The 27,993-nt window shown below is 43.1% G+C and overlaps 3 protein-coding genes across 4 annotated transcripts; 2 read left to right on the forward strand and 1 right to left on the reverse strand.

Moving 5' to 3' along the window:
* On the forward strand, window positions 1–27,886 carry pde6c (phosphodiesterase 6C, cGMP-specific, cone, alpha prime). The gene is made up of 30 exons (XM_070990136.1): window positions 1–221; window positions 357–464; window positions 1,314–1,469; window positions 4,193–4,246; window positions 4,624–4,768; window positions 5,170–5,315; window positions 5,698–5,891; window positions 6,186–6,309; window positions 6,462–6,533; window positions 18,021–18,173; window positions 19,349–19,438; window positions 19,531–19,671; window positions 19,781–19,855; window positions 20,005–20,069; window positions 20,420–20,486; window positions 20,686–20,733; window positions 20,968–21,117; window positions 21,530–21,673; window positions 21,998–22,063; window positions 22,250–22,405; window positions 22,610–22,717; window positions 22,916–23,025; window positions 23,109–23,196; window positions 23,286–23,386; window positions 23,502–23,609; window positions 23,778–23,841; window positions 24,177–24,251; window positions 24,349–24,432; window positions 25,313–25,466; window positions 25,571–27,886. Exons 1-30 carry the CDS (start codon window positions 33–35, stop codon window positions 25,615–25,617), a joined length of 3,282 nt encoding a protein of 1,093 aa, XP_070846237.1. The 5' UTR covers window positions 1–32; the 3' UTR covers window positions 25,618–27,886.
* On the forward strand, window positions 6,752–8,107 carry cep55l (centrosomal protein 55 like). Its single transcript, XM_070990135.1, has 2 exons — window positions 6,752–6,993; window positions 7,127–8,107. Exons 1-2 carry the CDS (start codon window positions 6,919–6,921, stop codon window positions 7,337–7,339), a joined length of 288 nt encoding a protein of 95 aa, XP_070846236.1. The 5' UTR covers window positions 6,752–6,918; the 3' UTR covers window positions 7,340–8,107.
* Window positions 10,233–17,138, reverse strand: rbp4 (retinol binding protein 4, plasma). Of its 2 annotated transcripts, none has more exons than XM_070990133.1 (6): window positions 16,673–17,138; window positions 12,776–12,878; window positions 12,387–12,523; window positions 12,157–12,263; window positions 11,236–11,448; window positions 10,233–10,907 (listed from the first exon to the last, which is right to left on the reverse strand). In XM_070990133.1, exons 1-6 carry the CDS (start codon window positions 16,816–16,818, stop codon window positions 10,888–10,890), a joined length of 726 nt encoding a protein of 241 aa, XP_070846234.1. In that variant the 5' UTR covers window positions 16,819–17,138; the 3' UTR covers window positions 10,233–10,887. The 2 variants fall into 2 exon arrangements, with proteins under 2 accessions (XP_070846234.1, XP_070846235.1); XM_070990134.1 differs by lacking the exon at window positions 16,673–17,138 and adding an exon at window positions 13,188–13,626.
* Window positions 27,887–27,993: the final 107 nt, after the last annotated feature.

The following is a 27,993-nucleotide window of genomic DNA, read 5'->3' on the forward strand; positions in this document are numbered from 1 at the left end:
AGTGTTACTTCCTCAACACTGACAAAGCAGCCATGACATCTAAAGGTGCTAAAGAGACCATCGTCACCAGGCTGGGTTTCAAATCCAGCAGCTCTGCCTCAAAAGCTGAGGCAGAGCTGGAGAAAGTGAGGAAGGAGAACACTCACCTGAGGAAAAAGATTGATGAACTGGCCAAACGGCACATCAAACCACCTGATTCGGACAAAAGCAAGCTGCTGGAGGTGAGGGCAGCCTTTGTTTGGTTGTGTTCGGGGATTTCAGGGTTAACCTCAGTATCTCCTGCATGTCTGTCTTTTGCCTGTTTGTTTTTTTGTATTTTGAATGTGCGTATGGCATCTTCTGCTGATTTATTTCAGAGGATTCTTTCCCTCGAGACGCTGCGAGAGAGAAACAATCAGCAGCTGCTTGTTAAAGAGCAGGAACTAGAAACACTGAGACAGCAGCTGACAGCTAGAGGAGGAGAGGTATGAACACATGACACATCTCAGCACAAATCAAGCTAGACGTCCTCTGTAAACACATACACATAAAAAAATACAGATTTGGACACGCTGAAGCTGCAGTTTTCTGCCCAGGGTGTGAAGATATACCTAGAGCTGGGTCCTTTTTGAGAGTGATCCTCAACTTGTGAACATTTGTTGCACTGGCAACTGTCAGAGGAGGAAAAAAATAAAAAAAAACGATGCTAGAGTTTCTGTGAGCTGCCACAAACACAGTTGGGGGGAAATAGCTTCTAACCCATTTTGACAGCAGCTCAGCTAAGTGACGTTTAGACAGCCAGCAAAAGCTGCATACCAACACATGGTGTGTATGCTGTTCACTTGATATTTATAAACCAGCTATCTCTCACGTTAGTGGGTCTGTGTGTGCATTAGCATTCATGCCCTTTTGCTGTTTATGGTGCTGCTGGAGAAATGGATGCTATCTATTTGAGGTTCTTATCCTTGTGAAATCACTTTTTCTATTGTTGCAGAAATCGTTTTCTAATTTCAGCTAGTGATAGCGGCACCGGGCTAAAAGTTGGAAATGGCACGCCGGTAAATGGAACATCAGCTATTTGACATTGTGACTGCATAATTCGATTTAATCACACTTGCCTCTTCCTCATTAACTTTCATCAACAAAAGAGCTAAAACCGGAGCTGCTCCGTGGGCATTGCCAGCCAGCCATGTAATGCCATTTGTGTGAGGCAGACAACTGCTCTGAGAGGAGCAAATATCCTCAGCAAACTGTCTCTGCATAAACAAAGGTTAAAAAATTAATTAATCAATCGCAGTGGCGTTGGTTCCTTTTCATATTGCTGTTCATTTCAGGTGGTGGCATCGCTGCAGGCTCAACTGGAGCAGCGGAGGAAGGAGGCTGAGCAGAGGGACATCTTGTTCCAGAACTTGTCACAGGAGACGGAGAACCTGAAAAACCAGCTGGGCACTGTTTCGACCCGCTGCCAGTCCCTGGAAACACAGGTGGTGGTAGGTTGACCAGCGCACAGCCTCTATGCTGCTCTCATTAGTCAGGAAAGTTGGCACTGCCGTTAAAGTTTGTCCCCTCTTCCACACAACCAATTATGTGATCGGGGGTCTTGTCACGATGTAGCTGGCTTTAAAATGTGTCAGACTAACTGCCGCAGCTGGTGCGGGTCATGGGGAGTATTAATGATGTGACTTTGATGATTACAGTGCTTATTCAGCAACCTATGTTTGTTAATTGATGACTGGCCCTGAGATATTATTAATAATGTTACGTCTGGCTGTTGGTAACAAAAATGTGGAGAAATGGGGGGAAAAATGTAGGCGTGAATTAGAATTCACAGGACGAAGTTACATCTCTGTAGTCAGAAATCACTGATGAACAAAGTTAGCTGAGTTTTTTTTTTTTCCTCTGACAGCATATTCTTCCCTCCTGGCCCATGATTAAATCCTGCAACAGCTTTGTGTCCTCAGCCTCCTCTTCTGATATCCTCCTTCTCTGAGATTTTCTTCTTTCTTATCTGTAGTGCTGATGCAGTAGACAAGATTTTTTTTTACAAAACAAATTCCATTTTAGTGATTCATTGACCTCCGCTCCAGTCACACTAAAGTCTAACAGAAATGTGCTTTAAGGGAAAAGCAAATGTATAACTTCCTGAAAATTGGGTGTGGCAGTTTCTTCTGCTCGTCGTGGCACCTGTAGCCAGTGCACCTAAGATTTATATCCTCCATTTCAAGAGGTTTAAATTGCATTTCAACTCTGACACTCAACTGCATGATAGGAGATTTGTTTGGACGTGTACATGCAGTTATTCCTCTGTCCACTCGGTGGCACTGTGTGACCTCTGATCGTTTTCCTCAGTACTTTCACACTTTACTGTCATGAAAGGTGCGAGTGATGCATGGCTCAGATGAAAATGTGGTAAATGTAAACACAGACATCACTTTCAGTAATTTTCTGATAGATAATATATCACCTTTGTCCAAGACACACTTGTATGATTAACATCATTTTCACAGTTATCAATGCAAGCCTTGCCTTTGGTGAATCCGTGGTTGCCGTTCAGTTCCCTCACAATTGTAGACTCTCATTCCCGACCAAAAGGCAGCACTGATTCCCGGTCAGCCCTTTGATGATTTGAGCACAGCAGGCCCCCGCTACACCCTTAGAGAGCGGTCATCAGGATTCTCCTCGGCTCCTGCAGAGGTTTAGGTGGCAAAATCACAAGTAAGGGCTTCAGCAGTTCAAATGGCTGAAGACTCAGAGGGCTTTTTGGGGGCCAGAGTGAAGCCCGGCTCAAAGCAATTCAACCTCTGTCCCAAGAAGAAAACAGGCCCTTCTAATTTTCCTGATTTTCGCCCAGTTTTTTCCCAGCTCTGCCTCAGTGTAACGGCTCCTGCTTTTCTTCTGTCTCAATCAAACTTCTAAAGCAGGTAGAGTGAAGGCATCTCCCTTCATCAGCCCACATAAAGCATAAAACATGACTTTTTAATCTGATGAAGACGTGTTTCATCTAAAATCTTATTAAAGGCGCCTATTATGTTATTATGAGAAAAATTTACGGCAAATTAATGTAATTATGTAATCAATGTTGCTAAATAACAAAAACAGTATTAGGAAAAATGTCGGCACTGAAGTTACATTGTTGTTTCAGTCGTGGCTCAGGCTGAGAGCAGGGTTCATACAAAGTCTTAAGTTCTTCATTTTAATAATTATCCTGTCAAGGGTAAGAAATACTCACAGTACTACGCAATCACTCATGTAAAGCAAAGATCTTTTAATATTTAAAATGAACCCTTCAGGAATACAGATAGAGGTTTTTGTTTTTTTGTTGTTTTGTTTTTTATTTTTTTAAAGTTTGCTTGTATTTGTTCCTCATAAAGGTCACCACAAAGCTGGAATTACCGTCTTTGAATCTTAACGCTCTCAGGTTGTTTGCATAAATCCTGCTTTGGTTGTAAAGTCACTACTTTTTAGACTCAAAGTGACAGATGCTGATTGGTGCCACTGCAAGTGGATTTCCTCACCTGTATGTCTGAAAGGAAATTTTCCAGGAATGCTCTCCACTTTCAAAGCCCTTGGCTTAGCTCCTCTCGCGTTACTTGAAATAATCTGACCAACAGACCCTGACTCACCCTTTGCCCGGCTCCTGCCTTCACCAAAGCCATTAGCAGGCTTAGCTTATGGGACATACGTTTAAGTCCATCTGGAAAAGTTGACAAGCTCATGATGCTTGTCTGGTAATGGAGGAGCTCACTGAGCCTTAGCGCAGAGGTGATCATTTCCATGTCTGCTGCTCTGCTTAAACGCTGGATGGGATCAGACACGTAGACCTCAGGGTGAGGTCACAGAGTTATGAGATGACTGACTGTCTTCTCGGGATGGACGTCGAGGAACTGGCCTGAGTGAGAGTGGCATGGGTCCTGTGGCCATGTCTCTGAAGAAGCAGCATGTAGATGTCCCAAATTGCATTGTAGACAACCATCATCTTCAAGTCCACAGCACTGTGTAGAATAATTATGTACAGAAACAAAAGAGGCCCAGTGGCAGACAGCAGAGCATAGATTTTTCATTATTAGGACTTGCTAATTCAATCCAGTTTGTTTAATTTAGAGACCAGTGTGACTGAAAATAAAGCCTCATTCTGTGGCCGCTAGATCAGACAGAAGTGTTGAATCCAACAGTGTTGGGTTTATTTCAAAAAGAAATGTTTTTCTCTCGACAGAATGGACATGCACCTCCTGCAGACCTGGCTTTGGTACAAGATCAGCTGAGAGACGTGAGTCCAGGCAGTGATTTACTGTGTGTGTTTCTGCGTGCCTGTTTTGTAATTTCAGTCTATGCTTTCTTATCCGCCTTATATTTGAAGCTTTTCATTCCACTACACTCTGCTCAGCGCCGGGGGAAAGCAATCATTCCGTGAAGTTCATCAATTAATCTTTCCAAAATATCTAGGACCCATTTTTGTGTCAGTATCAAAAGGTACTATCAGGAATTTACTTTTTCGGATAGAACAAAGCATTTTGATTATTTTGTATGACTGAAAGCAGTTTCTTTTCTTTACACTTAGTCTTTTTGCCCTTGAGTGTCCAGCTCAAATGGCCAAATGCATGGAGAACAGTATGTCAGTGCAGGACTTGTGCATCTCACCACCAGGCTCTTGAGAAGAACCAGCAGTGGCTGAGCTACGACCAGCAGAGAGAGGCCTACGTCCAGTCCGTCCTTGCCCGCACGCTGGAGCTAGAGCAGCAGCTGGCCCAGGCAAAGCAGCAACAAACCAAGCAAGAGGCCGCTTCGGATGGTGAGAAGTACACCAGGTCTTAAAGTAATTCAAATGAACTCACCAAACGCTTAAGTTTGTGCTCTGATACATACAGCACTGAATGTGGAAAGTGCAATATAGGGAAAGCTATGCAGTTTGATTCAGATATTAGTATTTTAGTCACAACATTAAGCACTGAAAAGGCAACAGGCTTTGAGCTAGAAAAGGAGATGAGAAGATTAGAAAGGTAATAATCCTGGAATTAAAAATATTAACAGCAGCAGCAGTGCTGAGGATTGTTCGGCTTTGATAATTAAATGGTGAAACCTTCCATGAATCTTCTACACAGACAATGCTTCGTACCAGAAATGTAACATTTTAATTGCAATGAACTTCTTAGATTAGCTCCTTAATTTGCTTACTGACACGTCTTATCTCAGCTCCTGCCAGCTCAGCAGCTCCAGAAAAGGATGTTCACCTGAAGAGCCACTATGAGCAGTTGATGTTGGGGTTACAGAAAGATCTGGAGAGCCAGAAAGATCAAGTCACCAGAGCCCAGCTGGAGCTCGGTGTGCAGAGGGAACAGGTAAATGCTACAGGCTTTCAGTTAATTACTATTTGATCACTGAGATGGAGTTAATTTCCAGGTGTAAGGATTCCTGCTCCTGTCTAATAAATAAAAAAAAGATTGACTCCCTAATTAATTTTTCTATTCTGCTTTTTGTTGCTTGTGGCTCATATTCCTGAGACACCTTGCAGGCTCCTTTTCAAACTGTGGACAAATTAATTGACGTTCACTCCGTTCAAACGTTTGTATTACCGCTGCATGCAACTGGACCAACCCCGTTGAATTCATCTCGTCCTTGGATTCAGGCATCTTTCTAATTAATTTGCAGGACTCAATCAGAGAAACGGACAGACAAAAAGCACACCGCATTCTGAAATTTAACTTTTCTTTTTCTCCGCAGTCCCTCAGCGCTCAGGCTGAGCTGCAGTCTCAGAAGGAGCAGGTCACGAGGCTCCAGGAGGAACTGTCTGCACTGCGGAGGAGCTATGAGGACAAGTGCGGCGAGCTGTCGTCCTTTCTGAGGAAGTACAAAGAGAGGAGCAAAGAGCTAGAGGAGGCCAAGATACAGCTGCAGGCCGAGCGGCTCAGCAACAGGTACAGCAAGCCTGCTCCTGTTGGAGAAATCGAACAGAGGCAGCTCTCAGATCAACGGGTTAACTTTAAATTTGACTGGCGCAGACAAACACAGGCGTGTGTTTGGATAAGGCCAGACTGCAGATTGATGGGGACACAACTCCAAAAAAATAACAAACTCTTTCACTGACCTTGGTCCCCTTTAAATGAACCTGCTCACAATAACTGCTGGTAATCTGTTCCAAACTAGTGTTTTTCCACTGTGCGATGTAACTAAACAGGATTATTCTGAATGTTTCTGTGGATTACATCCAGACATGATGTGTGCGAGGAGAGGAAGGTGTCGTCTGAGCGGGCAGACAGGATGAGGGTGGAGCTGGAGGGCATGGACATCAGGTTGGAGGAGGAGAGAAAGAGATCTGCTGACCTTCTTCAGCAGGTAACACTCGCATTCGCCGCCATGTCTCCTGCACTTCCCTGAAAGTTTTATCAAAGACTCATGATGCACGAGCAGATATCGGACAATGAATAAAAAACTCATTCCAGGTTTAATTGCAGAATGTTGTATTACTGTTAATTTGGCCTTGACAGGTAAATATGCTGCAGAAGTCTCTCCTGAGCCAAAATGAAGAACAGAGGAGAATCGCAGCACTGGAGCAACAGGTAACACCGTGAATGTGCTTCAATGAGCACTTCAAGTAAAACCAAAAAAAAACATCTGTATCATCCCAACCTGCAGCACAGCCTTTTTGCATTGTGTGGAGTGAGGGTTCAAAGCAAACACTGAGATAAAAATGACACAGATGAAATGTTCACGGCCCAGAATGAGTCTAAAGAATGAGTCACCTCACTCCTGTTATGTAGCATGCAGCACATAGAGTTGTAACTATTCCGATTTCTTAAAAGCAGTGAAATCCATACTGATCCCAGTTGTGCATTTTAAGTACAGTGAGTTCTTGGCTTGCTGCCTCTCTTATAAATTTCTCCCCCGACTAAGATCCAGCTCTCTGCCAAGGACTTCGAGAATGAAAAGATTGATCGTCAGAGCATGCAGCACCAGTTACATAAGGTGCTGAAGGAGCTCCGCAAGGCCCGAGATCAGATTGCTAAACTGGAGTCTGCTGTGAGTGTTACTGCACATCATAACCACGTGGTCACTGTATCTCTTACATGCGTTCAGTAGTAATTAATGGTTTTACTGTAATGCCAAATCTGGAAAGTTTCTGTGCATCAAAGAGGAATATTGTGTGTTTCAGAAACCGCCAAACGCCCGTTTCTCAGAGCCCAGCTCCTACAACAGCCTGGAGTTTGAGCGCCTTACCATCAATGACCCTCACGGTCCCACATCTCCCTCAAAAGTCGCCAACCTCCTGGATGAGAGTTTCCTGGAGTGCCCAAAGTGCCGGGCTCCCTATCCCACCAGCCGCCACAGGGAGCTCCTGGCACACATCGACTACTGCTTTGCCTGAGCTAGAGGAGGGTGTGGATCAGTGGTTCCCAGCCTGGGTGTCAGGGACCCCTCTGCACCTGAGCAGGTAGCAAGATGGCAAAAAATGTATTTTTCAAATAGTAAAGGGAGGGGAAATATTAGTCCTATTGATAAGCAGTGTGTGATCCTGGGTATCAAGCAAACATTGCGTCCTTGTAATGGGTCACACACCAAAAAGGGCGGGAACCACTGGCCTCAATCCCAGTTTCCTTTGCAGGAAACCCCTGCAGCGTAGTTAAAACACCTGCGTGGCATGGAAGGAACACCTGACAGCCACAGCCAGGCGGCTTTAGTACATTCGCCATGTTCGACATTGAAAAACAACACTGATTCCACAAGCACAGCATCAACGGTGAGCGAAAAGATATTTTTAAACTCATTTGGAAGACTACCAACAAGCCCTCTGTTTTAATTTCCAAAAGCTGATGAAAGCTGCAAATTGGCTGAGACCTCATGCAAGGTGATTAGTTTGAAATACTACTCCTGCTGTCATAATGATCACTGGATGCAAATATATGATACGTTCAATAAGCATGAAAGTTCGTGCAGTTTCCACAAACATCGTTTCATCACCACAACAGGCTGCAGTGAATCGTCGTTTTGGCTTCGCTCCAAGACATATTCAAATAGTTCCTTTTGCCTCAGAGTGGATTAAGATCCAGACAGCTAGACTGTCAGTAAATACACGAGTTGAATTTTTTTTTTATATATATATATATAAATGGGAATCAAGGGACATTCTTACAATGCTGCATATTTCGTGTCTAAATCACCTTAAAACTATTTGAAAGTCTTTCATATTGAACAAGTTTGATTCTTTTCAGGCGTACATCAGGCCAAAGATTGATCTGATCATTCATTGGAAAACATCTGTTGTACTCCATATGTTTATTTCTGCTGTCCTCCTGCCTCATCTTGTAGCACAGTTGTGTTTTTCTTGTTGTGAAGCTCTTAGAGAATTCGATTTTATTTTTGTGTGCCTTTGATGAAATTATTTATTCTTGGGTTGTTTTTCTTGTACCAGTGAGCTACTGTGGTTTTAATGAAAGCTTTTATTTGCCTTCGGTAAATGTAACCAATGATAATATGTATTACTGTACATTTATAACGGCCATTGTTGCATCATCATGGGAGGTACCTCCTTATTGTGTTTTGTATGAATGTTTACAACCTTGCCTCATATGTTCCACACTGTTGCTCCACTCCTCGTTTCAGTGATTAGTACCTTTTTGTGTAACATTTAACTCAGCAGGTGTGGTATTGAAGGCATATTTGCATTGCTTTTACCTCCACGCAACAGTGGTCATTTGCTGTTTTGACAGTATTGAGGTGAAGGACAAATTAATCGGGGGAAAATGTTTCTATGCTCCAGCTTCTTTGTGTTCTCCACCACAGTCATAGTCAGTGGTGATTTTAGACAAAACGTCTAATTATTCTGCCGTGTTTTTACCTATTACATTCCTAGTCTTTTTGTTCCATTACAAAGTGTGGCAGTGTTTATCTGTCTGGTGTGTTGCAAATGTGCGACTGTAACCATGACCAAGATCTTCCTCTAAGCGCATAGCTTGATTTGCCTAAACTCGACCAGACCTTACACACTTCCTCCTGGAGCTTAATTGGTCACATGGTGCAAGGTTGTCCGTGTATTCGTCCCCCTTCGAGTGAAGCTTGCTCCCACCTCCACCTTGACTTTTCGAGCCTGCAGCCCTGTTAGGCTGGAATGAGATTGCATGACTTAATTCCTTGTACTAAACTATTTAAGGCAGGGGATTAGTGAAGGTCCTCATGGCAGGGGAAAGGGGTTAAGGTGCCTGCAGCCTTGGCAATGTGATGAGATAGACTTAAGACAGATAGACACTGCTATACTGCCATCTTTTAGGCAGTCGTTTTATCATGTGTCAAAATGTAAAAGTGCAAGCTGAAAATCACATTTTTTGACCGACTTTTGTCCATTTTGCTGTGTGTTTTTAAAGTTATCTTTGTGTTATTCTGATCATGTGCTCCAAAGTTGTTTCCCATGCACTGTACTGTATAAAATGTGCAATAAAGATGTAAATCTCCTTCGAACGCAACAGTTTGTCTGCTTTGTCACATCAGTGTACTTTCAGACCAATAGTGTTTCAAACTTTTCCTCAATTACTAAATAGACTAAAATAAAAATTGCTAAATTGGTGGAAAAAGTTTGGCTGGCTGAGATAAGTGCTCATGTTGAGCTTGGTGTGTCTTGGCTTGTGTTCATTGAACTGTACTACAGATTAAGCATCATCAGTGTGTCACATTTACTGATGGTTCACACTGTAAATGATTCAGCTAAATCTAAAAAGTAACCAGGTATCATACAGAAAACATTTTGTCAATTTTTTAAACCCCTCTCCTGCTGGTGGCGCTACAGGTGAAGTCAATACTCCCAGATCGTTCAGTCTGGACCACCAACAGACAGATGGACATTGCCATCCATGGAGCCACGTCACAGCATGTCAAGAAAACTGACAGCTAAGGTGCTGTGGTGCTATTAGCTGCACACACTACCAGCAAGTCAAAGTCAATAACAGTGTGCCTCTATGGAAATGTTATTCATACATAATGATGTGCATACTGCATATATGTAATGTATATATTCATTTAAAGCTTCCCATTAGAGCTGGTGTACTAGGCACTCAGCTACAGCATAGGAAGGTGTTGCTCGAAGCTCATTGGACGCCGTTGTTTTTATTTGATGTACTCTATTTGCACACTGATAAATGATGACTGCATGTACTTGGATTTTTATGTATTTTGATTGACCGAATCCAAAGTCAGACAACATGAATTCATTATTTGCAATCCAGGAATACAGATAAATATTTCAAGGCGATAAAAAATTGAACAAGCCTGCTCGGTATGAATGTTTTATTTCAAAAACTGGATCAAGAAGTATACATCATACAATCAAGAGACAACCACACTAATATGCCTATAGCACATGACTATATATGTGTGTATTAAGGTTTCTTAGCAATATCTGCTTTTGTGCTGCAAGATACTGTAAGTCCTTCAGTGTAAAAGTAAAGCCAGTGGCTTGTGAACCTGTTTTTGTTTCAGTAAACATGGTGGTTATGCTCCAGAGCTGCAGTAATGCAAAGAGTTCAGCTTCACTTAAAATTGATTTTCACAACCGATTATTTGTCACGTTGGCCTGAAAAACTCCAAACGTTTTTGAGGATCTGATATATGCAGTTTTCTCACCGGAACCAGAGAGCAGGGTCTCCTTTACTGATGAGCAAATTTAAGACAACAAACCAGCATCACCAATAATCTTTCCTTTCTATTTACAGTGTAGTCATGTGGATTGTGACAGTTTATAGTTCACCATTGTTTGGTGTATTTATAAAGAAGAGTGGACTACTTTCTCGGTTCAGATAGACAAAGTCAGTGGAGGAGAGAGGACTCTGGTGGGATTCAGTCCAAAACCAGCAGAGGGGCGAACAGTCCCAGAGGAACGGCAGGGGGAGGGGGGCTTCAAAAAGAAGCTTTCTGATTGTCGACAGATCAGCTGCTATCACAGAAGCCTGCAGTGGAAAAGAGAGAAAATATGTTGCTTACTGCAAAATACCATATGAGCATGAAAATACAAACACATGATTAATAAAATCTGGTATCTTAATATCTTAAAAATATGATAAAAGTATAACAGCTGTAACAATACTGGTCATACTTAGGATTTACTACTAAAAGGAATAAAGTCCATCTTATCAGCTCATCAAGTTAGACAGAGATCACGAGGACTTACACAACTCAGTCAATCATTCACCTGGTGTCTCACACTTATCGAATGACACTGACTCACGAAAGGCACCGATCAATAAACCACTGCATAAACACATGAGCTCAACTCACCAGTGTGTGCCACGCGTCTGTATTTGCCCAGCAGGCACAGGTCAATCTTCTTCTGGTGGACAGCGCGCTGGTCCTCCGGCCTCAGACCGGTCGGATGACGGGAGAATATGAAGGAGTAGCTGTCCAGGCAAGTGCCGTCCTCATCGACTACTCTGCAGGAGTAGTGGACGGCGTAGTTATCGTAGTCAGTGTCGATGACCCAGTGCTCATCATCTGAGAGAGGGAAGGGTGTGACAGTTTTTACCAACCATCCTCTGATGATTTGTGGAACATGTTTCAATCTCGCATGCAATGGACAACACACAAGCTCTTTATGTCTCAGAGTTGCTTCGATGCTTTCATATAATAGTCTTTGTTTGTTCACAAGATGCAGCTATTTCAGTTCAAACTGAGGTAAAATTCCCTTTAACAGTGAAAAGATTTTACTCCCCTCTGTAGGGATGTGTGAACTCGTCATTTGTATACACGTGCAGAAGTGTTTTTGGCTGACTCACATGTTATCCCACCATCACTGACTGGCGACAGACTTTGGGCTTAGAGAAGATGTGACTATCTCTCTTTCGCATTGATTATTTTCTGTTTAAAGTGGACTCTGTCCACCGTTTATACAAACACGACGCTGGGAGTTACAAAAGCGTCCCTTAGTAACATAATCAAGTCAACAGCTGATGCGATAATTCGGATAATAATCCAGTTAAAAACACAGCAGTCTGGGTAGAGGTCACAGAGAACCAAGTGCTGCAGTTGATGATTAAATTAAATCAAACAGTTGTCTGAAGGTCAAAGTGCTCCCTTTGACAAGTTGCCTGGTCATACATTCGTTGGCTTGAAACTGTTGTTGTGCCCAAAAACCAACAAATTCCAGTCAGATATTCACGTGAGGTCCTCTAAATGTTCAGGAGCACGTGTTCCACCACTCACCTCCAGTCTGCAGGTATGATGCTGCTCCCCAGTACTTCATCCTGAACTTGGCAGGGTCAGTGGTGTCATGAAAGGTGGCCAACATGTCGGCACACAATTCCCAATTGCTGGAGGTCAAAGAGGGAGGAGGACATTGCCAAAGATATGAGACAAAATGGAGGTAATGCAGAGGAAGGAAAGCATAGTGGTTTCAGCATGGTAAACACTTCAGAGGAAAGAAGAGAGCTCACTTGAGGATGATGACTCTGCCCTTAGCAGTGGCAGTCATTGTGCCATCTTCTGCCACATTAAACTGGGCCACGACGTTGTCAATTAAGAACAAACCCTCCGGGTCCTTCTTTGCTACAGCATACCATGTCCCTGCGTACTATGAGAAAGAAATCCACCTGTAAGGCCACTTCACACCACCCTGTTCTTCATTAAAAGTCAAAACCCAGAATAGTCCAAGTGAAAGCAGGGATACAGAGGCTACAGAGGAAATAGGATGTAAGAAATCCAAGATCTGCAGTTAAATTTACACAGTCCTTTAGAGAAAAGTGATGTTAGATAATACAAAGCGGTTGTGAATATGATCTTAGAAGTTAAGAACTCAACTCTAACAGTTATACTTTCAACTCACCCTGGTCCTGTCAAAGTTCTGCATGACCTGGATGTTGGCCACTTGGCAGTCCTGTGCCCAGGACAAAGCCACGAGGCAGAGAGCCACAACGTACCGCAGCATTCTGCCTCAGAGGAAAGAAAATGGACAGAAACAAAGAAAAGTGGTTGGTTAGGGACAGTTTGAGAGGAGGAGGCACAGCAGGGGACAGCGACTCATTCGTCAGCCACATTGCCAGCACATTTCCATTCAGGTCTTCAAGTCAAGCGAAGTGTAATGTAATTCTACAAAATGTTTCCCTATATGCTACAAGCTATTTGTCACAAAAAACCCACTTTGAGTAAAGGAATTGAAATGATTGAAAGAAAAGGATATTTTGCAGCAGCACCAATCATTCACTTAGTAAAAACACAGCTCCACTGACGATGCATACCTGGTTATCAAAATGTGGACAGCTCACAGAGATCCTCTGCTTTCCTGTCACTTTGTGGCCTTATATACAGTTGGCGAGTGTTGCACAATGACTTCTGGAGATCTGACCCTCCCCTGCTCTCCCCATTTCTAGCTTGCCTTCCATTGGACAAACATTTACATAACTGCAGGACCCGGTCCTATTGATTTGTGTGTTATGCACATTTGGCCGGCCGCCCCTCCATACCCCCTCCCCAAAAATGTGCTTTCCTGTCAGAACTGTTGAGGAGCACTTGGGCTTATGAAAACAACCACCAGCAAAGCCAAGAACATCTGGAAGGAGCTATACGATGCATGTGTAGATACAAACACATTTAGGCACGCACACTGAGAACACAAAGTAGTGAGTGGTGGTTTTTGCAAGAAGTTACAGCTTTAGTGTTGCAAATCTGAGTGGAATGTTTCTGCTGCATGGCCTGCGCTCCCTCTTCTATGCAGAAAAGTTGGATTTCACTAGATGCACATTTCAGCTCTTTCTCCTCTCTTATTACTAGAATATACTGAAATAAAACATCCTAAATAAAGCTTGCACGCTTCCATATTATTGCATCAGATATTGACTTCATTATGCTGTCAGGGGACTCGGTTGTAACTACCAGCACTGTGTTTGTATAAACAGCTGACAGGGTGCTCAAGTCCACTTGCAACAGAAATTAATCAATGTGAAAGAGAGATAATCATCACTTTTGTCTCAGCACAAAGTCTGCAGTTCCAAACGCCGCATGGTGACAATGGAATAATGCGATCTCATCAATGAAATCTATCCCAGCCTTTCTGAGCACTGTTGTCATTTAAGGGATCAATCAGGCATTGATTCTGGATATTTCTGATGGTGTTTGTAGCACCGGTGAAAGTACTGTGAGCTGTGACTACTGAGCTAAAGCTGATGTAATCTCATATACAAGAACCTCTTTCTTTCCTAGTTAAAAAAAACATGCTGTTTTCCCACACCCCAGGGTCAAACTACTTGTGTCAGTTTTATTCCAATGTTACAATGTGCATCACTCACAGTACAAGCAAGCTATGAGAAATAACTGAAGTACTCTCTAAAACAAGTCTGTGTTTCATCGGACTTAAATTTACTGTGGCAGAATGTTATAAATGGATGCTGTTGTTTTGCACTGAGATCATGTAACCGGTCCTCTGAGGGCTCGGCTGAATAAAAGAGCACAGCGCTGCCAAACATCTGCAGCTTGCATAACCACGGGCCTGGCCAGTTGAAAACAGCGCAATCAGTCATTTTCAGCAGAAATAATAGCGGCTGGAATTTGGCCAGAGGCTGCGCAACATTTCATAATCGTGAAAATTGGCCAAGAATCGATGTATGTTTCACTGGTTTTCGGGTAGTATAGTGGTAAATGATATGTCAGGCTTAAAGCAGGAGTCAGATTCTTGTTTGCTGGGGTGTAAAACTCACTCAAAATCCCAAATGATCCCCTATAAAATTGAGATTTGGGCAAAAGGTGGCTGAATGCACTGCTTCATCTGGGTTTTGGGCTTTGAAGAGGGCGATTTAGTCAAAGTGAGTACTTAGTCCACAAACCTAATATAATGCAATCCAATCAGACAACACCGCCGGCCTGAGGTGCCAAAGACTTGAATCAACACTGGCAACAAAGATGGTATTGCTGCAGGGTGATTGTATCGGATTGAAATAGATTGTGCTGGTGTAGTTTATAAACTGGTAATTACTTGATTTATTACATCACTTGAGGCATTTTTACCGGCTGATTAGTTTTAGTTTAATGTAACAGAAGAGCTGTAACTTAGGAAAAGTTTGGGAACTTTTCTGTTCTCTAAAGTGAGACTATGCACCTGTGCAAGACCATATGTCACATTGTCCCTCTTAGAAATGAAAAGCTGAATTCTTAAGCAATAGAGCAAAGTGCTCAGTTCAATGCACTTATGTGTTCTGGTGATACAGCTCCATGTGGCCTGGAATGACCAGAAACGTATGGTGGCTAATGTTAGCTAACGCTAGCAACCTTTAGAAATACATTTTCTGCAGTCGATTGAGTAAAAGTTACATCGTACAGGTGCCCAAAACACACAAAATGAATAAAAATCACTTTTTTTGAGTACATACATTTGATAAAAACTGACACAATAGCAAAAATACTCCTTAGGAAGACATCATCGATCAAACACTGCAATTGGCTATCAGGAATATCTCCTTATTCATCATGGTCATCATCACATTTGGCTGTCTCATCCGTCTGTCCTCGTCCGACCAGTTTCCCCTACTGTGCAACAGGCTGCTCTTTTCTATTTCCATGACACCTCACATCCACACACCCACACACACCTTTTGTAGTTCTCCCTTGATAAGCTCGCCTTAATCCACGCAGCAAAAAATAGTGGAGAACTCCTTGTCTTCGCAGCCTGCCAACAGCTAACCAGACAGTGCACTTAGTTAATAATAGCTGCCATCTTTGTTTAGGGCCTTGTTCTCAGACATCCAGGTCTCACTAATTGGCCAATTTCCAGTTCTCTGACTGATACCTCCACGATGATGGTGGTTTAATTAGAGCACACAGGTAGGCCCTAAACATTTAGAGCATTAGATAGGCGACCATTATGGCTCTGAGCACCATCACTGCCAGCAGCAGACACTATTTAGGTACTTCCTAACAACAACAACAACAGGGATAGAACAGTGGTGATGTAGGGTTGGCTCACTTGGAGGTTATTTGAGGCTGGGAAAGCTGATATCATGTCCCTTTAAATACATTTAAAAACAGGGATGACACATTAATGGAACTGCTTAACTGGAACAGGCTGGTGTGAATCACCGGGTTCCAGAGAACTGTAGCAGCCCTGTTCAGCAAACGTCGAAGGCACCTGAGCCTCCACAACTCAGCAGGTGGTGTTTGGACCAAGTGTCTTTAAGGTGTCCTGGTGTGTGTTTCATGCACAGGGGATAAAGGGGCTTGTGAAACCCCCCTGAACCAATGAGGCAGGACAACTGTTGGTCTTCTGGTCATTTCCCCATGGTCCTGATCCCATCCTCTCCTCATGTGGCCCCACGCATCCCTGGCATCTGATCTGAGAGCAGCCTCGCTCCCTGCCTCCTCTGCCCTCAGATGGGGAGGATAGCCTGATATAAAATGATCAGCGTGGGGATTTGCGGGTTAAGGGCGCTTAGGACAGGGGTTTTAATGTGGTGACGTCACATTAATTAGCGGCCACTTTGATCCTTTCAGCCTCTAAGCCTCACTCCTGTCCTGTTCTGTCCATCGGAGGACACGGGATGTGTTAGAGACTCCCTCGGGGACCGCGGAAGAGGATGCACAAACGGATGCTACTGATCCAAACGACCCTGTAGGCTCTGCGTTCCTACACGTCCCTGCAAGGTGATGCTTCTGTGAGAAAGACAACGGGACCACACAGAGAAAAACAACAGTTCATCAGTTCAAAATGGCAGACAAGGACAGCGTGGAGAAATACCTGGAGAACAACCCGCAGTTCGCCAAAGAATACTTTGATAAGAAGGTGCGCGCGGAGGCCCTGTCCGCCGCCTTTTCCGCGCCCGTCGACGTCAAAGACACCGCTTCCTTCAAGGATGTGAACTCTGTCCAAGAGGCCGCCATCATCTTCGAGCTGGTCCAGGAGCTCCAGAAACAGGGGCCGATGGAACAGTCCCTTCACAAAGTGTTGCAGAGGGTCGCCCTGATCATTCAGGCCGACAGGGTCAGTTTTTACCTGTGCCGGGCCAGGAACGGAATACCTGAGCTCGCCACTTCCCTCTTTGACGTGACGCCAACGTCCAAGTACGAGGCCAACGTGGTCCATCCGCAGGCTGAGATTGTGTTCCCTCTCGACATGGGGATTGTCGGTTTCACCGCACAGTCCAAAAAGCCGCAAAACATTCCCGACGTATCAGCGGTGAGAGGCAGCGCAGTCCGCGCGCTCTGTAGGGCGCGCGCTTTCCTAGAAGGTTGTGTGTGCGTGACTGTGAAGCTGTCAAAAAATGATGTGGAGATGAGAGTTTATTAGTAGAGAACATTGCTTCTGTGGGCTTGGTGGGTGGTTAAAAAGAGCTGAACTGACTTAAATTCAGTGCTGTAAACTTAAATTTGTTGCCTGAAGGCAATTTGCTGGACTGAAGCTGCACAAATAAGCCTCTAAAGAAATCGTAGTTTCATTATAATTTGTGCAGATTAGCAACATACCACCACCTGTGTGATTAAGTGCACAGAGTTTCTTTTGTCGTTGCTTTGTTTTATATCTCTGGATTTATTTAATACCTAACATACACGATGAGGCTCTTGCAATATTTGCTTTGAAAATATCTTCAAATATTGTCATTGAAATATATCAGTCATGCAGAATAAGTGATCAGACATAAGTAGGGAAAAGGTTTTATTTAGCATTAAATGATTTATCATGTCAGATAAGATCTTTTCTTAAGATTATTGTCATGTGTTCAGTTCAGTTGCATCAGTCCAATTATCAAAATCTGAAGAATCTGAAGCTACGCACACCCACGTTGTGAACTCAGCCAAGCGTAGCCAATAATAGAATATTGGTGATCAAATCAATACCAAATCATAGTTTATTTATTTAAAAGAGCAGTCCACGTGCTGCCCTGTCTTTGAAAAATGTATCAGCATTTGATACATTGTGAAAATGAATCTTTCAAGCTGACAGACAGAAAACAACACTGACCTGCACAGAATGAAATGAAAAACGGTGAATGTGTTGTGTGTCAGTGATGTTTTTTGTTTGTTTTTTTTAATCCAACCTTTGTTTTCTGCCAAACTTGAACTTTTTTTCCCTCTCTCTCTCAATGCAGAATAAAAAGTTCTGTGACTTTGTGGACAAACAGACTGGATACAAGACGAAATGCATGCTCACGTTCCCTCTGGTGGCTGACAAAGAGTGCCTTGGAGTCGTCATGGCACTAAACAAAATAGGAGCTGATACCTTCTCTGCAGAGGATGAGACGGTAAGACACATTTAAACGTGTCCGTTCACTCGTATCAGTAGTGATTTACAGTGAGCTGGATGAGGGTTGTGTTCTGGACACTCTCATGCATGGCGGACACAGACTGTCTCATACAGTAAACCTAAATCTGACCATTATTGTATCATTACAAAGTCTTCCTGGTCTTAAGCAGCTAAAATACACACTATTTTGCAGGAATTTTCAGTTCCTGATAGTCATAATTGCTTGTCTGCTACTTTAAAAAAGGCTGCACTCTGCCATTTGAAATTTGCAACTAAATAAAGATTATTGCTGTAATTACATCTCATCAGTAGGGTGCAAAACACTCCCATTATGTCAGTGGGAGCCAATCAGACTTGACTGCCTTGCTGCGGTTGCTTTTGAGCATTCAACTTGGGGAAAAAAGGCATAATGATTTAACTGGGAATGTGTTATCTCTGTAGTCTGTAACAGAGAGCATTCACTCCTGTCTCTTATTATTCAGAGGCTATAAACTCACACTGAGGCACAGTTACAAAAAGATTGAACTGGGTCAGATGGAAATGATGTTTTTACAGGCTATTGAGTTTAATTCTCAGTTATACTGAAGCTGAAAAACAGAGAGTAAAGAGATCTAAGGAGAGGATTGGTGGAAATGATGGCCAGCCCAGGGCAAAGACTGTCACCGCTAACATGCATTACAATGCCTGATATCTCTGCGTTCTCTGTGCGAGGGATCTATCGACAGAGAGAGGACGATTGTTTGCACCTCTTTTTCTGTACATATTATCTCTGCTGGGTAAATATCTGGCATCCTCAAAATGTAAACTGCAGTATTTAAGTTGAACAGACTCATATTTACTTGATTTATCATCAAAAGGTTTGTTAATGGCAAGTGTACTGGAAGATTTCTAACTATGAAAGGTATTTCTCTGTGAATCACATGCATAAGGTGTGTAATATGTGTAAGGATGAGCCAAACATTGATTGAACCTTGTTTAAGTGAGTATTTACTGATGTCAAATCCTCATCTGTGAGCAGTATTCTGAGGACGCACCCACCATATTATTCCTTTTTCATTCACTTAATATGATAAATCGTATCTCTGCTGGGGGAAATGGAGCCTGTTTGTGCTCTAGAAAAGTTTAATCTACTGTTGTGTATAAATGAAACCTCTAATCTGATTTGGTCCTTAGCTCTTCCACAAGTACATGAACTTTGCTCAAGTCATCGCCCTGCAGCATTACACAGCCTACATGTTCAATGTGGAGTCCAGAAGGAGTCAGGTAAACCTCCCGTTAGCTACCTGTTGGTCTAATGCTCAATGAATGTGTGATGTGTTGCTAAACTTTTAATTACCTGCACTCATGGCTTGCAGGTGCTGCTCTGGTCGGCCAGTAAAGTGTTTGAAGAGTTGACAGACATTGAGAGACAGTTCCACAAAGCGCTCTACACTGTAAGGACCTATCTGCAATGCGAGCGATACTCAGTGGGTCTGTTGGACATGACCAAAGAGAAGGTTGGTTTTGCAGAATAGATTTCATTTTATAGACAGGATTGAATAGCATTCATGGCTACGGGGAAAAATAACTTAAAACTGTTATCCTCTGTGTTTTTCCCCCCTGCAGGAATTCTATGATGAATGGCCGGTGAAACTGGGAGACGTGGAACCCTATAAAGGACCAAAAACGCCAGACGGCAGGGTAATAAACTCATTTTTCTCCTCATTTATTCAGTTTTGTATTACTTTAAACCCTATTCTCTTCATCTTTTCTGTTGTCTAACTTTTCTATTGTCTCACTGAGTTAGAGGATGATCAATAATTTCTAACAGATGTGTGCCTTTTGTGCAGGAAGTCATCTTTTACAAGATCATTGACTACCTCCTGGAAGCCAAAGAAGAAATCAAAGTCATACCGTGAGCAGCATTAGCTACAAATCAGACCAACACAGTACATTTCAAAATGCAGCATCAGAACAGAACGGTTTCAGTGACGGGGAGTATTGTTGACGTTATGAAACGTCATTTCAAAATAAAAGTCCTAATAAGTCCTACAAATTAAGAAAATGTAAAGCTAAGAAAATAGAGGCATCATATTCTGAAATTCATGAAGCATTCGTGCTGATCTGGGCTTTTCTGATAAGCTGCTGTTTGGGTATGTTTACTGCAGAGGCAATATAATGCAAGAGAGTCATCACTGTTTCACTTGCTTCTCCTGGAATAATTTGCTCTCTCCAGCTCACAGCACTATATGTTTCTCTTTTCAGCGGCCCGCCTGCAGACCACTGGGCTCTGGTTAGCGGACTACCGACCTACGTGGCAGAGAATGGCTTTGTAAGTTTCTCGCAGCTGCTGCAGGGCACCTCATTACCAGAATCACTAGAATTATGAAAGACTGAAAATGGAATCGGCACAGAGAAATGACATCTAACGCGGGCAAACTCTCATTTTTGTGGAGGAAAGAAGCGAGTGGTATGCGGATTGCAGTACTTTGAATACCAGAGTTTAATGTTTTTCATATTACTGCCTGCAGATTTGCAACATGATGAACGTGGCTGCAGATGATTTCTTCACCTTCCAGGTGAGGAGACGTTCACTGTCTATCCACATGTAGGAATTGTGCATAGCCACCACGATGTCCCCCACTGATTTCACCTATGCACACAATAGAATACACATCTGTATCAGTTTTAGTATATTTACACACATTAAGGCTGTAAATATCCTACTGTGTTGATGCCTGAATTCAAGGAGAATGGAGCTTGGCTTTAAAACTTAATGTGTGGTTTAAATATTATATTTCACTGTCTCCCAGAAAGAGGCTGTGGATGAAACAGGTTTTGTCATCAAAAACGTCCTGTCGCTTCCCATTGTCAACAAGAAGGAAGAAATTGTGGGCATCGCCACTTTCTTCAACAGGAAAGATGGGAAACCGTTTGACGAGCATGACGAGCAGATCACTGAGGTCAGCAGCGTGCTCTCCTTTTATCTCCTGTCATACACTATGTGATATTGTGGGATTTTGTGTCTGTCTGTGTGTAGACACACTATGCACTGCAGGTTTCCTCCATGAAAGGAAAGATTTGTTCTGATTTTGGAGCCTGTTGCAGCATAACTGTGCATGTTAATGAAGGAGAGGTCCTAAAACAGCAGTAACTTTATAATGCTTTGAGATATTTAGACTGCTGTAGATCCACCCATGTGTTAAGTGAGGAAAAGCATCGAGAAATATTTGCCACTCAGTGCATTCATTATCTTAATTAATGACAGCTAAAATTAGAGATACATCAGGGTGATATGAGGGGTTTGCAGCTCTGGTGCCTCCTGTTTGGAGGTGTCTCCTCTCTCTCATTCTTCCTCACTCTCATCTGTATCAGGCCCTGACACAGTTCCTGGGCTGGTCGGTGCTGAACTGCGACACCTACGACAAGCTGAACCGCATGGAGCACAGGAAAGATATCGCCCAGGAGATGCTCATGTACCAGACCAGATGCACCAAAGATGAGATGCAGTCCATTCTGGTCAGTATCGACGTGATTGTCCTCCATGTTTCCTTTCCCCTTTGATATTTCTCAGCATTTCCTTAACAGGCCACTCAAGCAGGAGTCAGAGGTTAATCCACTGCAAATACTTTTTTGAGTAGCAGTCCTCCAATAGCAGCCATTAGGGGACTAATGAAAGGTCTGGTGGATCACTTATCCATTCTGCAACATTGTGGATGATGGCGCTGTGGTGTACAAGGTTACAGCTTGCAGCACTTGTCTGAAGTGTTTTAAAACATTTTGCATGTCCATGGGTTGAATGTAAATGCTGCTATAAGTGATTGTTCTCTCCTTTGTCACCAGAACACCAAAGAGAAGTTTGACGCAGAGCCTGAAGACTGCGACCAGAAAGAGATGTACAAACTGTTGGTATGTTTTGTTTAAATCTTCAGGACACTTACATAAGATTATTCCGCACTTGTCAAAGCACCAGCAAACCAAATAAATGTATGAATGAGAGAACTTTTTGGGACTATCTTGAGACATTGTAATCATGCAGTCGTCTGCTCTTGTCGAGTATTAAATCATTCATGGATGTCTTGTGTTTTTGTTCAGAAAGGAACCTGCCCGCCAGCTGACAATGTCAACGGAGAGAGCCTGTACCTGTTCTCCTTCAGCGACTTCCCCGTCACCGAGTTTGACCTCATCAAAGCCGGCATTCGCATGTTCTTTGAGCTCGGAGTCATTGAGAAGTTTAAAGTTCCAGCAGAGGTGAGTCATCTGAATGTAACTGGATGCTCTTAATGGTGCAGGTGGTGCAAATGGTCCTTAGTATCCGGAGAATATGCGAGTTTGTTTTCTGCGAAAATCTGGAATTTTATTAGGATTTCTGAAAAATAAACACGACAAGTCTCATGTGGTATGTTCTGTGAATCCACCCTCCCTCCCTCCCTCCCTCCCCTTCTCTCAAATCAGACCCTGACCAAATGGATGTACACAGTGAGGAAGGGCTACCGTGCCATCACCTACCACAACTGGAGGCACGGCTTCAACGTAGGCCACACCATGTTCTGCCTGCTGCAGGTAACGGCTGCACAGCATCCACTGCCTCCACACGAAACACTAGAGCTTCCAGATTAACAGGAGCAGGATTCAAAATTGCAACTGCAGCGTCTATAAGATGTAGTTCACACAAGCAGATCATGCTTTTTTCTAGAAGGTCACAATCTATACCACACATACCTTGAATAATAATCCAGGATTTGTCTCTTCCGGCCACAGACAGGGAGGCTGAGGAAGTACTACTCTGATCTAGATGCCTTTGCCATGGTGGCTGCTGCTTTCTGCCACGATATCGACCACAGGGGGACCAACAACCTCTACCAGACAAAGCAAGTCCAGATATTTTGTTTTGTGCATGGAGGAAGTTAATGTGTAATGTCAATTTATTTTAAAATCCTTTTGAATTTTGCAGGAGTGCATCTCCTCTGGCTAAACTTCATGGCTCCTCCATCATGGAGAGGCACCATTTGGAGTTCAGCAAGGTGCTCATGGCTGACGAGGTACGGCACGTTCATGGACAATAAATGAAGAAATGTCTGACTGAAATGGTGTACTTAACGCTTTGACCACTCCTCACTGTCTCTCGCAGAGCCTGAACATCTTCTGCAACCTCCAGAAGCGCCAGTTTGAGCATGTGCAGCACTTGTTTGACGTCTGCATCATCGCCACTGACCTGGCCCTTTACTTCAAGTAGGTTTTCTGAAACGCTGCACTCTGTCAGTGTTTGTCTGTGTCCCTCTTTTGACTGACTGAGCACGCTCTGGAATCAGATAGCTCAGTTGACCATCTCGTCTCATCCACACAGAAAGAGAACCATGTTCCAGAACATTGTGAATGCCACAGAGCCGATGACAGATGAAAAAGAGGCCATTGGCTTCGTCTCCAACAACCCCACCAGGAAGGAAATCATCATGTATGTATCCGATTCAAGCAGAAGATAGTGCAGCTCTTGAGGAAACTCTGTCCAGTTTGAAATATATATTTGCGAGAAGCTTTCTGCAACAACAGACCCTAGCAAGCCATCAGCACCAGTGGCAGAGAGTCATCTTCTGTCCCCTGACTGCCTCTCTCTCACCTGCAGGGCCATGATGATGACAGGTTGTGACTTGTCAGCTATCACCAAACCCTGGGAGGTACAGAGCAAGGTGGGTGGCCTGCACGGCCTTTCACACAGGCTGATAAAAGAATACACTGTGAAGTATATCAACACACAGAATGCACAGGAGTCATTCCTCATGTAGTTTGTTCTGCTAAGACCAGATGACTGAGGACAGGCAGGATAACACTCAGTTTACATATATATGAATAGCTTTACAGTAGGTCAAAAACAAGCTTCATACTACTAACTGTAACTACTGTTGGTTGGTTGGAATGGACTGAAAATAATGCTTCTAGGAAAATGCCCTCTCTGTTCTATATTTGTCACTTATGTCCCTGTATCATTCTTTGTTCCTGTGTTTGTCTGTCCGTCCCTCTCCAGGTGGCTCTGATGGTCGCTGCTGAATTCTGGGAGCAAGGAGATTTGGAGCGAAGTGTTTTGGACCAGCAACCAATTGTAAGCATCCTGTGCCTTCATTTGGCATGATTTATTTATTTCTTTAGCTCTCTCAGGATTGTTTGTGATCTGAAACTCTCTCCTCTGTCCCGCTCAGCCCATGATGGACAGAAACTGTGCCGAACAGCTGCCCAAGATGCAGTGCGGTTTCATCGACTTTGTGTGCTCCTTTGTATACAAGGTAACGAACAGCTCTTGCACTGCACAGCTCCACCGTTTTTCCTCAGAAAAAGTGTTCTGAACAAGGAAGGGGAGGCGATGGTTTAAAGATGGATCTCAAGGCATGAAAAAAGACATTTGGATTTTTGGATTCTGGCCTGCACTCAGTGTTGCAACAAATCTGCAACTGCTAGAATTTAAACATACCCACACTTTAAGAGGGGTGTAATGATTTAATCCAGCTTCTGTGTGATTTAGATTTTTGGCAAAGCGAAGCAAAGCACCATAAAAACCATAATCTGTCCACAAGTTGTTGTGATTCCGTTCAATTTAATCGACTTTGATACTTTCAGAGAGTATCAGTTCAACTGTAAAAATAACCGAGTCATTAACCTTACTCCATAGTTTAAAGTGTGACTTCCATTTTCAAGGTAATAACATTCATTTTTAAGCCCCAGCTGTGCATTAAATACTCATTTGACTGTGTCAAAAAGGTGAAGCTGAGAGCTGAATAATAACACAAACCTGCATTCACACTTCAGTCTAATTTATAAAGGAAAAAAACCTGTCAAAATGAGCTTGAGTTCAATAAGTTTACAGCCTCATTATGAGCTTTAAGGACATGTTGAAGTAGCTTCAGCCGTGAGGATGTACAGATATGAACCTGTTGAACCCGGCTGGCCACAGAGGGAATGTCTGTTAGCTGTTTGTCAGTGTGTCAGGATGGTATTTGGACAAGAACACACACATCCGTAACAGTGCACATGTGTCTGTCGTCCCTGTGGACCCTGTGGAGGCATACCATGTATTTGCAAAACAAAATTTCTTCTCCCCTCTGCATGTGCGTCCTGCCATGTGAACAACATAGGCTTCCATCCAGTGTGTTTTCTTTCGTTCATCAGGAGTTCTCCAGGTTCCACAAAGAGATCCAGCCCATGTTTGATGGCCTGAACAACAACAGGGCACACTGGAACGAGCTGGCTGAGGTATACAACGCAAAGATGAAGGCCATTGAGGATGAGAAGAAGAAACTGGAAGAAGAGGAAGCCAAGAAAGGTAAAAAGAAAACTTTATCTGTGTCTGTTGGTCCAGTTAATGGCCTGATTGAAGGATCGTACCATATCAATGCATCTTTTTTCTTTATTTCTGTGTTTATCTAGCTGGAGGAGGCGAGACGGGGAAGTCAAAGACCTGCACCATCTGCTAAGTTCCTCTGGCGCTTCTGGATCTGGATTTGTGCGGTCTGGTTAGGACTAATCTAGGCTACGCTAGCCTCTTCTGGTCTAGACAACTAGTCTAGTTGACTGGGCTAGTTTGGTCTGGTCTGATCTACACTGGCATAGTTCTCTCCGGTTAGGCGCTCTCTGCTCTGGTGCAGTCCAGTCCAGCCTTGTTTGGTCTGGCCTGGTTCAGTCTAGCCTAACTTTAGTCTAGTGTAGTCAACAATCCAAGGAGGGAAACATCACCAGGAAGCAATGTCGGAGACTCTGACTGTGAGAGATGACTCAGAGGACGTGATGTGTTTGAAGCTTCCTCTGCCATGAACAATTGAAACCCAACATATACATGGACAACAGATATTTCCCTAGCGTAGCAACTCTCGAAACATTTCTTACATGTGTGGTTTGAGACCATTGTTGGATATGCTCATAAGATGTAAACAAATGTTCCAGGTCAAGCTAAAAAGGTACAAACTCTTAATATAAAAATATAAAAAGCTGAAATAGGGGGCTGCATGTGGGGTGTATACATGCCAAAGCGATAGTTTTCACACAGGGTTCAGTCACACACACAGTATAGTAGTACTATAGTTGCACAATGCACTTAGCTGCCGCTGTTTTGGCAGTGGCAGGCCATGAATGAAGGGCAGGCAGGCACAATAACCATGTAACTTTGTACTTAACAGGGATCTGGGTTACAGCTCAGCTTTTTTTTTTTTTTTTTTGGTGAACAGTTAAAGTAGAGTTGTGGAATGAATTCCTTGAAAACTGAATCATCTGTTAATGCTGCGTAACAAACCATGAAGCTCAGATGCTACAGCGAGTGATAACACTCAACCAAATAAGGGCTGACGTTCTCTTACCTCAAAGGGCGCCGATGAGTCGTGGGAAAGTATATTTATTTTAATATGCAATCTATCTACATGCAGATGTATTTTTTTGATTCTTTGTCTGAGAATTTTGTACTTGAACTGTCTTCATGGATTGGAGGGTTTGAGGCGAGCTCTGAGAGAGGGCGACAAAATGTGAAAACTTTATTGTCAGCTTTGGAAAACACCTGTTATATTTATGTCCAATGACCTGGAAAAAATAAATAAAGGTAATATACATAATAATTATGTTTAGAGCAAAAATTACAATTCCGTGTCAATTCAAAAAAGATAACTCCTGTTAAAAGTGCACGATTGCATATGTATATAGTTAATTGCATAGCATTTGTAAACTGTAAATTGTGTAAACTTAAGAATATGTGAAGCATAAAAGTGATTTGAAGGACGCACAGTGAAAGCAACCTTTGTTTCTTCTAAGGAGGCAAGAGAGTCAGGCAACAGGGCACAGTAGATCTACCTCTCCTGTAAGAAGATTTGATGGGATTTGATTTGATTGCCAGCCAGCGTTTGAGATCCACACAGCTTTAGACTTTAAATACCCTTCTTACAGAGGAGGTAAACCAGGCTACCAAAACCTTAAATGCACGCGCGGGCAACTTGTGTTTGAAATATGGCAGATGTAGCTACAGCATCGATTGTACGACGATACGGGCTTCGTTCTTCGCTGATGCAACAGAGTGATGAATCACGCAATAACTGACTGTTTGATGTCAACTCAGTGTGAATCTCCGCACAACTCGTCTCCATGCAAGCCTGAAGTGAACTTGATCTGGTCAGGCATCTGAGTTGACAGCACAACCCCCCCCCCCACCCCCACCCCTGTGGACTTTCTGAAACACTTTTAGCAATGTCCCTCCTGGGTGCAAAGGCAAGCTCTCAACTTCCTGTTACGCAATGTCATCTCCTCTAATCAACGGGGCATCAATCAAAGGCACTTAATCCTATCAGAATGGCTTTGGGACTACCTGGAAACTCCTCTTCTGCTGCTTGAGGTGAAGCGAGGTGCTGTTGTGATTACTGGAGCCAAAACTGTGCAAAAAAAAAAAAAAAAAAACATTTACTGAATCAACCCCCAAGTGATATGTTTTAATGATTCAAGCATTTACCTCATTTTTCCTGCAGCACACATTTACATGGGTGGTTACACCAACAGTTCTGCCTCCAGCGATACAAAAAAATGGCACCTTACTTTTCCTTCAAGGATCCTTTGTGAGATACCAAATAATGCACTGTGTACTTTATCCCATCAGTGTCATTCAGACATTAGAAACCTATCATTTGACGTATGAAATGTCCTCTACTGTATGTATGTGTCATGAGATGTAATATGTGTAAGCAAATAAAGGAATTTATGGAGGTGTGGGAAGAGAGAATTGCCTTTTCTCGATATTACAGAAAAAACACACACACACAAAGGTACACTTTATCTCTTGTTCACACCCAACCGACATGCACATGAAGGTTAGAGAGTGA

This window comes from Chaetodon trifascialis, chromosome 21, assembly GCF_039877785.1.
Source record: "Chaetodon trifascialis isolate fChaTrf1 chromosome 21, fChaTrf1.hap1, whole genome shotgun sequence".
NCBI classification, from domain to species: Eukaryota; Metazoa; Chordata; class Actinopteri; order Chaetodontiformes; family Chaetodontidae; genus Chaetodon; species Chaetodon trifascialis.